The 14,709-nt window shown below is 35.2% G+C and overlaps 1 protein-coding gene across 2 annotated transcripts in view; it reads right to left on the reverse strand.

Annotated features, from left to right (window-relative positions):
* Nucleotides 1–722: 722 nt before the first annotated feature.
* The window catches only part of AKR1D1 (aldo-keto reductase family 1 member D1), a 45,749-nt gene continuing 31,762 nt past the window's right edge, over nt 723–14,709 (reverse strand). For both annotated transcript variants that reach the window (XM_045865091.3, XM_045865090.3), the window contains 4 exons: nt 13,218–13,327; nt 12,342–12,507; nt 4,242–4,324; nt 723–2,298 (listed from right to left, as the gene is read on the reverse strand). In XM_045865091.3, coding sequence (XP_045721047.1) covers nt 2,256–2,298; nt 4,242–4,324; nt 12,342–12,507; nt 13,218–13,327 — 402 coding nt within the window. In that variant the 3' untranslated portion in view covers nt 723–2,255. The remainder of the gene's footprint in view (nt 2,299–4,241; nt 4,325–12,341; nt 12,508–13,217; nt 13,328–14,709) is intronic.

The raw sequence follows: 14,709 nt of genomic DNA on the forward strand, positions 1-14,709 counted from the left end.
TTAAAGCATCGCTCTGAATCTCTGTCTTGATCTGTACCTGGTGTCCTCCCTATATGTTGTTAGTGTCCAAATTTCCCCTTTTTATAAGGCACCAGTCTTACTGGATTAGGAACCACACTACTCCATTATGACCTCATCTTAACGAATTATATATGCAATGACCTGCAGTGACCCTATTTCCAAATAAGGTCACATTCTGAGGTGCTAGGGGCTAGCTAGGACTTTAAGGTTTGAATTTGGGGGAGGGAGGACATAATTCATCCCAAAATAGATGGGAAGCTTGTGAGGGGTGTGAGCAGAGGGAGAGGTGAACTGCAGAAGCTCATATCAAACTGTCACTCTTTCCTGGACTTCCTGTTTTCTGTCTTCAACTCTTTCCCCCTCATCTCTGTATAACTAAGATAGGGTTCCCCTCCTCTAGTCTTTAGAAATATTCTTCCCCTTAAAAATGGTAGGACTCTTTCCCAATGACTGTCTTTTAAAAATGGTTTGAAATGTATGGTCCCTCCTCCACACCAGCCCCCTGAAATACGTTGAAGAAGTTTGATAACAGGAACAGGGCTTAAGTTTCTGTTCTTGTACTATGATACCCCCTTTTCTTCCCTTTTACCAGTGCTAAATGTACAGTAAGAACTTAATCAAAAGTCTTTTAATTGAATTGAATTCAGATTATTTTTCCCCTCCCCCTACATTTAGCAACAAAATGGAGATTCAAATGCTTCAATAAATCATCACATTTTATTATTTCTTGTAAACAAAATATTTTCCAGAGAACAGCATTACATTAGCATCAGTGGATACAGTGAGATCAAGTTTTCTTAAAGTGCTGATTTCTCAGAAATGTATGTTTTCAGGTCGTTGAAGATTATCTGTAAGCAATTGGTCTTGGAAAGACATAATTTTTGAAGAACTCTCTTGCCCAATGAAAATGACTTAATATGAATGAAAAAAAATACATTGCTCCAGTTGAATTGACAATTGATATATCTCTACTGAATAATTCTAATAATGTTCTTACTTAAAAATTAAAAATTTACATATAGTAATATTACCAGTGTTCTTTCAAACTTGTTACTTTCTTGAAATTCACAGTTATCCCAATAACACTTTCAAAGTCCTAAGTATAATAATTGTATGAAGCCTCTGTTTAATTTTAATTTTATTATTTTTTAAAGATTTTATTTTTAAGTAATCTCTACACCCAGCATGAGGCTTGAACTCACAATCCCGAGATTAAGAGTCACATGCTCCACCAAGTTAGCCAACTAGGGACCCCTAAAGCCTCCTTTTTAAATGCCTTCTTTTAAAATAGTCATCTTTGGGGGCACCTGGGTGGCTCAGTCAGTTAAACATCTGACTTGATTTCAGCTCAGTTCTTGATCTCAGGGTCATGAGTTCTGGTTTCCCAGCATGGAGCCTACTTAAAAAAATAGTCATCTTTGGATTATTTTATGATTCAGGGTTTTGTGTCTGTTGATTGTCTCAAGCTACTTCACATAATGGTGGATGTATGATGAGTAAGGCAAGAGTGATAGGCAGTGTAAGAATGGATCACCAGTTATGTTCATTCTCAGGCCCTTGAAAGCATGCAAGAGAGAACCAGCAATTAGCCATCCCTCAAACTAGGTAAAAGCTAAATGAACCCACATTGGATGGAAACAAACAACAACCAAATCATTATGTCTTTGCTGACCACTGTGGTGTTTAATTAGCTCTATTTTAAGACTTTTCTATGCTTAGCCCTTTCTCTTTACACAAGGTGCAGCAAATCACTTCCTTATTAATAATGCATGTGTGGATCTTATCTTGGCTGTGTCTGTGTTACAGTCAATGGTCCAAATCATCAGTCACTGCCAACACTGGCATGCACTAGCTCACCACCCTCTTTGTTGCCCTGTTAACTGCTAAAGTAAGGAACTCAGACTACCAATGGCAGTGAGTTATATATCTTCATATATTGCCTTTGCAGTCTTTTCTAAAGCCTAATGTTTGTCTGTCTGGGACCCAAAAGACCTTGATCCAATAAAATATTAGCTTATAGTTTCCAAACAATTATTTCAACAGATTTAAACATTTTTTTTTTCTTCATATACCTAAACCAAAGTCATTTATACTGCACAAAACTTAAGCGTGTTAACATCACCAATTTATCTAAAGATAGTAAAACTTTTAAAATTTCTTCCTCTGGGAGAACCACCCAGCCCAAGGTTCTGACATGCATGGGAGGGAAAAATCAGTTCAGGAGCATTATGAAGTCAGTATTCATCATGAAATGGGTATTCGGGATGATCACACCACCTATCAAAACAATTCCCCAAAGGGAAAAATTTCACTGCAAATGTTGCACAGCTGTACGTATTACTAGCCTCCTTCAACAATTTCACTGATCCCTCCCTCTCTCCCTTATTCATTCCCTCTCTGTTTCTCACCCAATCTCTTCTGTTTTCCCTCAAGCCAGCATCTTTTACTGAAGCCCTGGACAGCACCCTCGGGTAAGAGTGTGTGTGTGTGTGTGTGTGTGTGTTGGAAGGTCTCTCTGCCAACATTTTGCTCAGAACAAAAGCACATGAGGTGAGAGCAATGCCTGTTTGTGGTTTTTCATGCCCTTTCTCAATTCCTTCCTCCCCTCTGCTGTTTTGACACAGGCTGCCTTCCATGTCAACGATCCACATAAGCATTTCTCTTCAAATTTCTATTACCCATCATTATCACTCTCTTCTCAGAGTTTTTAACTTGCCGTTCTCACTGGACCTCTTGAGAATTGAAAGTTTGAGATCTAGAAAGGTGATCAGTGAAGTAAGTTTCCACAATAATGATGATGATAATGAACCTATCCCTTAAACAACAGTGATGGAACAGTCAATAAGAAAGGATTGGCGTGTCTTGTACCTGCCATGGACCATGTCTAAGATTCAGTTCTCTGCAAGTATTAATGAGCTTTAAATTAAAATACAAAATAAATAAAGGCTCTTCAATGTCAAAGATCAACTGGATGAAAAACAGAGAATGGTACATTTTTTTTTTTGATAAATGAAGCCTACTGTTTGTTTCTCCTTGCTGATTTTTCTAGTTATTTCCTATGAGTTATTTTCCCAGTGTTGTGGGAATTAGGTATTAAATATGTCAAATTTCAAACTAAATATTGTCACCAACTAACTGTAAAAAAAAAAATCAGTACATTAGTGGTTTGACTGTCTCTTGCTATCTCTTCTTAATTTAATGATATTTATTCAATAGTAATAGTTCATCTTCAAGAGCTATTAATTAACCAGTAAGTGTTGGTTAGGTCTGTGTTTGTGTTTACCTTTTTGTTTCCAAGGCTAGGTAATACCTTTTGATATCAAATAATGTTTTGCCCTGGAAAATTCACATTAGGAGGCTGTTGTATTAATTCAGAAATTGATTTAGAAATTCAATATTAGCATAGTCAGTGTGCTTTTTGACTCATGAGAAATAGTGGGAACAATAAAATAAGTGTTCAAACTATATTAACTACCATAATGAGCATTTTCCAAATGCTCTCTTAGAGAGATTACAAACAGATTACTATCCAGGTGATTTTAAGAACTGGAAATAGTAATGAATAAAAAGAAAAAATGTGTATATATACATTATATATATGTATATATATATGTGAGAACCATATATATATGAACTGTAGTCTTTTGTTATTTTAAAGGCCCTATACTATTTAGAGAATAAAGGGCTACTTCTATTGATTAGCCGAATTTAGCAACATTTTGAAGGAGTGTAAGGAATTTTGCTGTGGGAAGTCAGCTAATAGGTGAAGTTAGAAGCTCCACATCTTACAGGCAAGCATTTGCCTATAACCCTAGGTTCTTAGCTTCTAATGTGGTACTCTTTCTACTATGTTCCCATGTCTCTTTCTTTTTTGTTAATAACTTTGCTCGAACTTGTGCAGCACTTTGATTTTTAGGAAAAAATAAATAGGTTAGAATATTTGTGTTGCTGTTGTATTAACATATATACACTATGACTTAATTCTCATCAGGTATTTAGCCTGCCATTCTCTAACCTAAGTCATGAGATGTCATAAATGCCAGAAATATTTTTAATAAAACTGTAGCTTGTAGAAAGTTCCTGGAATAAATGTAATTTACCCAGACCTGTTTAATACTCAGAACATGCTGCCTACTGGCCTTTACCCTTGTGATTTCTATGGACCTAGTATAATCCAATACCCCTGGGCAGTACTTGGTGAATGGTCCCCCCATACTCACATGAACATATCCACAAAGCGGACATTTTTATTCAAGCCCTCAATGTCCTTCATTTCTTCTTCAGTGAGAGAGAAGTCAAAGATCTGAAATAACAGAAATAAAAGACATTATTGAAGGTAGAAAATGGGTCAAGCCTGGGATCAGGGAATGGGACCAGCAGCAGGAACCCTTCAAAAATTTATGAGCATTCTTTTTTTTTATGAACATGTTTAAAAGAATTATTCACCGTGACCAAGTGGGATTTATTCCTGGGCTGCAAGGGCAGTTCAATATTCACAAATCAATCAATGTCATGTACCACATTAATAAAAGAAAGGATAAGAACCATATGATCCTTTCAATAGATGCAGAAAAAGCATTTGACAAAGTACAGCATCCATTCTTGATAAAAACCCTCAACAAAATAGGGATAGAGGGAACATACCTCAATATCATAAAGGCCATATACAAAAAACCCACAGCTAATATCATCCTCAATGAGGAAAAACTGAGAGCTTTTCCTCTACAGTCAGGAACAAGACAGGGATGTCCACTCTCATCATTGTTATTTAACATGGTAGTGGAAGTCCTAGCCTCAGCAATCAGATAAAAGGCGCCCAGACTGGCAAGGAAGATCTCAAACTTTCACCATTTACAGACAACATGATACTCTATGTAGAAAACCTGAAAGAATCCACCAAAAAATTGCTAGAACTGATACATGAATTCAGCAAAGTCACAGGATACAAAATCAATGTACAGAAATCTGTTATATTTCTTTTTTCTTTTGATTATATTTTATTTTTAAGATTTTATTTATTTGAGAGAGAGAACATGAGTGGGGGGGAGGAACAGAGGGAGAGGGACAAGCAGACTGCGCTAAGTGAGGAGCCTAATGCCGGCTTGATCTCAGAACCCTGAGATCACGACCTAAGCCAAAACTAAGAGTCAGGTGCTTAACCAACTGAGCGATCCAGGCGCCCCAGAAATCTGTTGCATTTTTATACACCAATAATGTGTATATATATATATATACACATTATATATGTATAAAATCCTTGATTTTATACATATATAATGCCTTTTAGTTACATTGATTGTTTCCTTCAATGTGCAGAAGTTTTTATCTTGATAAAGTTCCAATAGTTCATTTTTGCTTTTGTTTCCCTTGCCTCTGGCAACATATCTAGAAAGAAGTTGTTATGGCCAATGTCAGAAAGAGAAATCAAGGAATCAATCCCATTTACAATTGCACCCAAAACCATAAGATACCTAGCAATAAACCTAACCAAAGAGTGAAAAGATCTGTAGTCTGAAAACTAGAGAACACTTAAGAAAGAAATTGAAGATGACACAAAGAAATGGGAAAACATTCTGTGCTCATGGATTGGAAGAACAAATATTATTAAAATGTTTAATCCACCCAAAGCAATCTATACATTCAATACAATCCCTATTAATATATAATTTTCCACAGAACTAGAACAAATAATACTTAAATTTGTATGGAAACACAAAAGACCCCAAATTAAAAAAAAAAAAAAGATCCCGAATAGCCAAAGCAATCCTGAAAAAGAAAAGCAAAGCTGTGGTCATCACAATTCAGGAATTCAAGATATATTACAAAACTATAGTGATCAAAACAGTATGGTACTGACACAAAAACAGACACATAGACCAATGGAACAGAATAGAAAACCCAGAAATGAGCCCACAACTATATGGTCAATTAATCTTCAACAAAGCAGGAAAGAATATCCAATGGAAAAAAGATCATCTCTTCAAAAAATGGTGATTCGTTGGACCACTTTCTTACACCATACACAAAATAAATTCAAAATGGATGAAAGACCTAAGTGTGAGACAGGAAACCACCAAAATTTTAGAACACAGGCAGTAACCTTTCTGACATTGGCCATAACAACTTCTTTCTAGATATGTTGCCAGAGGCAAGGGAAACAAAAGCAAAAATGAACTATTGGAACTTTATCAAGATAAAAACTTCTGCACATTGAAGGAAACAATCAATGTAACTAAAAGGCAGCCTATAAAATGGGAGAAGATATTTGCAAATGACATACCTGATAAAGGGTTAGTATCCAAAATATATAAAGGCCTCAACACCTAAACAAATAATCCAGTTAAAAAATGGGCAGAAGGCAAGAACAGACATTTTTCCAAAGAAGACATACAGATGGCCAACAGACACATGAAAAGATGCTCAACATCACTCATCATCAGGGAAATACAAATCAAAACCGCAATGTGATACCACCTCACACCAGTCAGAATGGCTAAAATTAACGAGTCAGGAAACAACAGGTGTTGGCGAGGATGTAGAGAAAGGGGAACCCTCCTACACTGTTGGTGGGAATGCAAGCTGGTGCAGCCACTCTGGAAAACAGTATGGAGATTCCTCAAAAAGTTGAAAATAGAATTACCCTATGATCCAGCAATTACACTACTAGATACTTACCTAAAGGATATAAAAATACTGATTTGAAGGGATACATGCATCCTGATGTTTATAGGAGCATTATCAACAATAGCCAAGATATGGAAGGAGCCCAAATGTCCATCAACTGATGAATGGGAAAAAAAAAGATGTGGTATATATATACAATGGACTATTACTCAGCCATAAGAAACAATGAAATCTCTTCTTTTGCTATAACGTGTATGGAGCTAGAGAGTATTATGCTAAGCGAAATAAGTCAGTCAGAGAAAGACAAATACAAAGTGACTTACTCATATGTGGAATTTAAGAAACAAAATAGATGAGTATAGGGGATGGAAAAGAAAAAGAGGGAAGTAAACCATAAGAGACTCTTTTCCATAGAGAACAAACTGAGGGTTGTTGGAGGGGAGATGGGTGGGGGATGGGCTAAATGGGTGATGGGCATTAAGGAGCGCACTTGTTGTAATGAACACTGGGTGTTATGAGTGACGAATCCCTAAATTCTACTCCTGAAACCAATATTACACCGTATGTTAACTAACTAGAATGTAAATAAAAAATTGATACAAAAAATAATTGTTAGTTTCTTTCAGTTCTGTCAGATATTTCCTTTTAGTTCTTCATTTATGTTGAAGCTCCATTATTAGTGACATACACATAAAAGATTTTTATGTCAAAAATTTATGCATATTAATGATGTAGTATATGTTGGTTAATTGAATTTAAATAAATAAATTAATTAATTAAAAATAAAAATAAATTAAAAAATAAAATTATGAATATCTGCAAATGTGAGAGAAGTTGGGCTGGTGCTGGGGGCCACATCCCCATGTGGAGTTGGGGTTCTTCTGTTCTGCTCTTTGACTTTGAGACACTCCTGCTGGGGCCATCTTGCAGGACATTCCAAATGCACTGCAACAACATATGTTCAGGACACCTAAAATTCCAAGAGTGAAGAATTTTTTATTGTGTCTGGATGAGATGCTAAACCTCTGATTTTGGACTATGGCCTTTGTGCATTTGTTTTTAAAAATATTCCCTAGTCTCTAAATTTGCTTATGTATTTTTTTTAACTTTTAATTTGCTTTGTTTTATCCTCTTAAACATTTCTCTCATCATTTTTAATGTCTTCTACCTTTTAAATCTATTACAATTTCATTATTTTTTCTTAGCTTGTACATTTTATACTCTGGTTTTATAATTGTCCTTTATTAACATTTTAATATTTTAGCTTATTTACATTTTTAACATTTGGTTTATTTATAATGATCTTCTTTTACTGTATTGTTTAACTTGCTATCCCTTAACTTTTATTTTAATAATTTATACTTACAAATTTTAATTATATAAGTGATACATAAATATATGCTTTTTTGTGAGAATTAAAACACTACAGAAGTATATGGACTTGCATAGAATAATAAATGAAAGGCCCTCTTGTTACCCACCACTACAGTCCTATTCTTCTTCCCAAACATTCCTTCCAAACATCTAACACACTAAGAGCAAAATGCAATAATTGTATCATATTTTTATTATTCTGCAACTTTCCTTCATTCATATAATATGTCTCGGTGATCTTTTCTGACAAAATACTGACTTTAATTTAATCACTGCATTCATAGTATAGCTGTAACACTATTTACCTAATCATTCCCCCATGGATTTTGTCCAAGTGCTCTTTTCAGGGAATGCTTTTCTTTGATTATTATTCAAGTACTGAGTTTATGAGATTGTGAATCAAAACTTTGCATTACATAGAAACAGTCATGAATGACCAATCACTTATAAAATAAATCCTTACTCAAACTTTCTTTTTGCTTAACATTAGTCTACTTTTTAAGTATTGGTGATTCATTTTCTTACTCCAGTGAATACATAATGTAAAGTGAAGTTGTAAATCTTGCCAAAAATGCAGGATTTCATGAAGTCAATGAAAGTGATCTTGGTTTGCTTTAATTATAGGCAAAATGTTTTTCAAACAGGAATCTGATGCAGTTAAAGTCTACTTCAGTAGATATATCAAAAGAGTGTGATTTGGAAAAAAAATGAAAGGATTTATAATCTTCAGATGAAGTTCTGTGAAATTTTACCAGAATTATTCTTTTTATGAAAAGTTTAGCAAAAACTTTTGTGAAGTAGAGAACATCACATTCTGTTATCATGCAATTTTGTCAAGCGTATTTTTAAGTTTCTTCTAAGATTTAGTACACATACACAACTGTAACCTAAATTTTGTTGACTATAAAATAACTAAAATTATTTCATAATTTTCTAATTTTTTTTAAGTAGGCTCCACACCCAGCATAGAGCCCAATATAGGGCTTGAATTCATGACCCTGAGATCAAGACCTGAGCTGAGATCAAGAGTTGGATGCTCAACTGACAGAGCCACCCAGGCACCCCTTCAGTTTTAATTTTAAGGTAAACTTCCAAATTCTTCCTCCCTCCCTCCATTCTTTCTATGCAATGTTTTTCTTTATTTTATGTGGATTGATTTTCATTTTTTATGACACAAATTATCCTAAGTTATTCACTTATTCAGGATCTCACATAACTAAGTACCTGATATTCTGCCCCCCTGCCCCCCCAATCTGCTTCTCTTTTTTTTTTTTTTCAATCTGCTTCTCTTATAGTAAAGATTTCAAGAAAGAGAAAGTGTTAACTGTATTAAATGCTGTTGAAAGATCTACTAGGACAAGGACAAAGAAGTGATTATTGGATCTAGCAAGGTGGAGGTCATTGGTGAACTTGACAAGAGCTGTGTCAGGGTGAAACCTTAGTTTCAATGGGTTTAAGGGAGAGTGGGGGAAAGGGACTTGGACGTAGTGGGAATAGAATTCTCTTTTAAGGGTCTGCTGTAAACAGAAAGAAAGAACTGGATAATAGCTGGAGAAGAACGTGAGTCTAGATTGGATTTTACCTTTTAAGACTGGAGGTTACAGCATATTTTTATGTTGATGGGAGTTATGTAGTAGAGAGATAATGCAGGAGAGAGAGGGGGATTTTTGAGGGGTATGAAGGAGTTATTAGGTATTAGTAACTGCAGTTTCCAAGGAATAATAATGGGAATTAGTGGATGAAATATATAGGACAAGATCATTGTGGGGGAGGAGGTTAAAGAAATATCAGGCCAGGTTATTGGAAGGACTATCCATATGTATGTTGAATTCACTAAGAATTGTGACGGCAATAGTTTTGGAGAGAGGGAAAATGAGTAACCTTCAAGGAATGGGGGTCAGTGGATGATGGCAACAAGGCAGATAGTGGGTGGTAAAATTTGATTTTTTGTTGTTTTAATGTTAAAAATATCCTGCTTTTTAATTTTCTTCATTCTTACCTTTAATTTTATATAGCTTTTGTTTTTAATTTATGATTTAACTTTTTATTACATGATTTTTATTTCTATGACTTTTTCTTCTTTTATTGTAAACATATTTAAATTTCCCTTTACCCTTTATGTTTTGTGGACATTTCCCATTCTTTTAAAATACTTTTAAAGGTTTACTTTACCTTAGTTCTAAAAGAGAATAATTTTCTATTTTGTCAATTCTTGGTTTTAATACCCAACAAAATTTGTGGCTACAGGGCAAGTCTAAACCCTATCGAGTGGAAATTAGCTGTGATTTCCCCTGTCATTTTCCTTATAGATTTATATCTCTTTCATATTTTCTTATGGTATATGAACCTCTGAATTCCATTTCCTTATTATCAGGACTATGGAAATATATCGACTATAACAGAAATAGTTGCAATAACATTTTTAAGGAGAATGATAGTACCTTTACTACAAAATTGTGATTCACTAAATAACAAAGTCCAAAGGCTTTAACCTTCCATTGCACAGACTACTAGTAACCACTCTCATTTTCTGAACAGTAAAATTTTGAACCATGAAAATATTTGTTTCAGGTGCATCAAAACTTGTCTTAAATTTTGATGAACTAACACATTAGCCGTCTAGATAGCTTATTCTTTTAAGATGGCTGAAAACAGTGTGAACAAAATAAGAGGTGTTTTGTTAAATGTTAAAATGCTGTCCGTAGTGGTATAACTGTTTATCATTCTTTCCTCTTTTTGCTAATAACAGAATCCCCTTTTTCCTTTTATGAACTTATCTTCCACCATCTAGGAGGGCTGTTTGTCACATGAATTCATTTCCAGCACAGGAATAGGGTTGTAGCCCAGGGGGCCAATCAAAGTATCTTACTGGATACGGTGATTAATATGGGGGTGGTGCATGACCCACAAAGGGACAATCAGGGATTGATAGAGATTCTCACAGAAGCCTTTACCTGTGATCATCTTCACTGAGTATGAGTAATAGATTAGCCTGGAGCTGTCAGGGACTGTTTGGGTCACCATGTAGAGACAGAGAGAGTTGAGGAGGGAGGAGGGAGTGTGGAGGGAGGAAGGAACTCAGTCCTTTTATAAATCATTTGAATACCCCTGCCTGGTCATGCCTGATTTATCCATGGATGTTCCAGTTATATGGCCCAATAAATCATGTCTCTCTTTGGTAAGTTTGAGTTGCATTCTGTCACGTGGTAGCAAAAAAGCTCTGAAGATAAATTGTCTAATACCATGAATATCTTCCCATGAAAGTACTTATATTTTCACCCTATTATTTTAAAAGGTTATATAATATTTCATTGTACAAATATATTGTAATTTGTTTTACAAGATTCTACCGAAGATTGTTTCCAGGTTTTTTTAAAAATGATAAATCATGCTCTAGTAAATATCCATATATGTGTGCATGTATGTGTAAATACAGTATCAGGATTGTTGGGTCAAATGGATATGTGGGCTTGAATTTTGATGGATCTGGAAAAGTGACATCCGCTCCTTCAAATCTTATACCAATTAATGTTTCTAACAGGAGTTTATGAAAGTGCCTTTTTGGGTACATATTCAGTATTCTGATTATTTTCCTATCTGAGGGGATAAATCCTGTCTCATTTTTATTAACTTACTTTTTGAGATCATTAAACTTATTAAACTACTTATTTATATATTTTCTTAAATGAAATTATTGAGACAAACAACTTACTTTTTGAGATTATTAACTGATGAGTAATTAATTAATTTTGCATGGTACTTTTCTATGGCTGTATTTACCTAGCAGTTTAGCCTTGAGTAGTAGCAGAGTAAACTAATCACTCTTCTCACCTGTAAGTTATGATGCTGATCACAGATTATTTATAGGGGAAATAAAGGCAATTGGCATTCATGAAGCCTAATGATCCTCTTCAATACTTTCCAAATTTGTTCCTAACTTTTACCAGAGACATTAAGGAGGCAGAAAGTTTGCTATTATCAATTTCAGATTTTATACCTTCCATTCCTGCTGTTCTGTTGGAGAAGTGAGTAGGTAGTGCCGAGAGTCAATAGGTAAGGAAACAGAAGCAATAAGGGAGCTAGGTTATGTACAAGCAGTAAGGCAATCCCCCAAATGCTGGGAACTGTCTCAAATTCAGATATACAGAAAATTCAGATTTACATTCAGATATACAGAGTGTGGGTTGGGAAGCAGGTATAAAATAAAATATGAAGGCATTACAAGTTTCTTATTAATCTGAACTGGAAGTTCTCCAAACAAACAAACAAACAAACAAACAAAACAACTCTACTTTTTACATTTCCAGAAGCAGTTCTCTTACTTGAAAGTTTTCTTTGATCCTTTCAGGGTTAGAGCTTTTAGGAATAACAACCACTCCTCTCTGGATGTTGAAACGCAAAACAACTTGAGCTGCTGTCTTCTTGTACTTTTTCCCCAGTGCGTTTAGAAGTTCATCCCTTAGCAAAGGTGGGGAAGATAGATTCACCCTTAAAAAAAAAATCAAAACCTGCATCATATTTAGCTCAAGTAATAAGAACAGATGGTTAGTCAATCACCCTCCTCCTCTGTCTCCCCATCCACCTTGGTCACTTACCAGGACACTTGAGGTCCCCTGTAACCAATTTCTCAGAGTGCAGAGCACTCAGTGAAGAATTGCTTTTAGCATGAAAAGATCAAGATTTTATATGTCAGTTACATTTCAATAAAATGAATAAATGGATAAATAAAAAGAAAAGATCAAGAGAGGCAAACTGAAGGGGTGCCTGGGTGGCTCAGTCGTTAAGCGTCTGCCTCTGGCTCAGGTCATGATCCCAGAGTCCTAGGATCGAGCCCCGCATCGGGCTCCCTGCTCAGCGGGAAGCCTGCTTGTCCCTCTCCCACTCCCCTTGCTTGTGTTCCCTCTCTGTCAAATATGGTCATGGAGGCTCTTTGTCAAATATACCTAAACTAACATTCATGGAGCATTTCCTATGTTTCAGGCACTGTTAGGTAATTTATACATACAGTATAATCAATTCTTATACCACCTTTGTGAGGAAGGTTTCATTAGCTCCAACTTGTGTATATAGAGAATGGCTCGAAAGATTACTTTCTTAAAATCACAGAGCCATATAGTCATGCCAATCAAGTAACTCACATTGGTCTCATACTCGATACCAAAGGAAACACTGCTGAAGAGACATACAGCATTGCTTACCAGCTTGGATTCCTGGAGGTCCCCAGAGGGCTGTGTGCAATAATGACAATGTCATGTTGTTGGCAAAATTTCAAGAGTTTTGGCTGGGTGAAATACGGATGGCACTCAACCTACATGGTTGCATTGGAGAGCAGAGCACAAAATTAAAGCCTTGTAGGGAATGCAGTTTTTACACAGTTTTAAAAAAGTTTTTTGATAAAACCCATTTACAAGTATTATGGATAATGAGGCAAATGCTAAATATTGTTCCTAACAAGGAAGTTTTCATTGTTTATTGGTGAGATTAATTAAAACAAGGTTAGTGAGGTCACCATCTGTGGAGTAATTCTAAAATAAGTGGGGAGCAAATTCAATTTCGTAAAGTTATCATAGTTTAAAACTTTGAGGGAACAAACTTAATTATTTACAGTCACCATTCCAGCAAATACAATTTTCTATAACAAAAAAACAGTCTCAAGGTTCAGATTACAGTCTTGGTAAACAGAAATGACATGTTGCAGAAGCTCCCTCTCTGTAGCTATCAAGTATCTAAGAATAATTTCACAAGGGGTAGAGCATGTATAACATGAAATCTAAAGATGAATTTTGTCGTTTTGGCCGAGAGTTCTTTACACCACCCGGTGCAGGCCTACGTTCATCTTTAGTATCTTATAAGCAAGATTCCTGCACTAAAAATATTTGTGTGACAAAGTTCTTCTCAAAGTTTCTTCTTAACCACTATGGTAATTTTTGACCTATGCTTTTCTTACCTTTTTAAGTTAAAATCAACCAAGGCTGAGTTAAAATAATTGAAACATATATTTATTATCCCATTGTCTGGAATAGTGAGTATTTGATGAGTTTTGTTTCTAGAAGGCACAAGGATATGCTACTAATGAAGTGGCAAAGGTAAACTGAGCCTCTTCATGGTGGGTCTTCTTTCTGTTCTCTAATTTGACATACTTTTTTCTCCCTGATATAATCTTGTTCCCTTACCCTAAGAAACACTTGTGGGATTTCTTCCCCTTGGAACATTTCTTAAGTAATTCTAGAAAGTAACACACGGACTAAAATAAGGCAGGAATCACACTTCTTAGTGTTTCCTTCCTTTACCCTCTCCAACTTCCAACATCGCTCTCTACTTTTTCAATTCCAATCTTGTCTATTATTGGTAGACCAGTCTCTCCAAAACATGTATTTTATCACGTCATTCCACTGCTTAGAAACTAAGTATGAATTCCTTACTTTAATGCCCTCCTGTTCATTCCAAACACAACATTTCATTTTCCCACAAGGACTCCTTTCTAATCAGATTGGCATGCTGTTGCTTGTCTCTGGCCTATTAAATATGTAGAAGTGTGTATGTATATATCTGTATGTATATATGTGCGTGTTTATATACACATCAAACAGTTTTATAACCTACCCTTTGAAAAAGGACTTCATATGGCTTGTGACAAAAGGTATGAGTAATAAGGCTATTACAATTAGAAATAAAACAAATAGATATGCA

This window comes from Mirounga angustirostris, unplaced genomic scaffold, assembly GCF_029215605.1.
Source record: "Mirounga angustirostris isolate CCGP_5_RB_7025 unplaced genomic scaffold, mMirAng1.0.hap1 SCAF_12, whole genome shotgun sequence".
Taxonomy (NCBI): Eukaryota; Metazoa; Chordata; class Mammalia; order Carnivora; family Phocidae; genus Mirounga; species Mirounga angustirostris.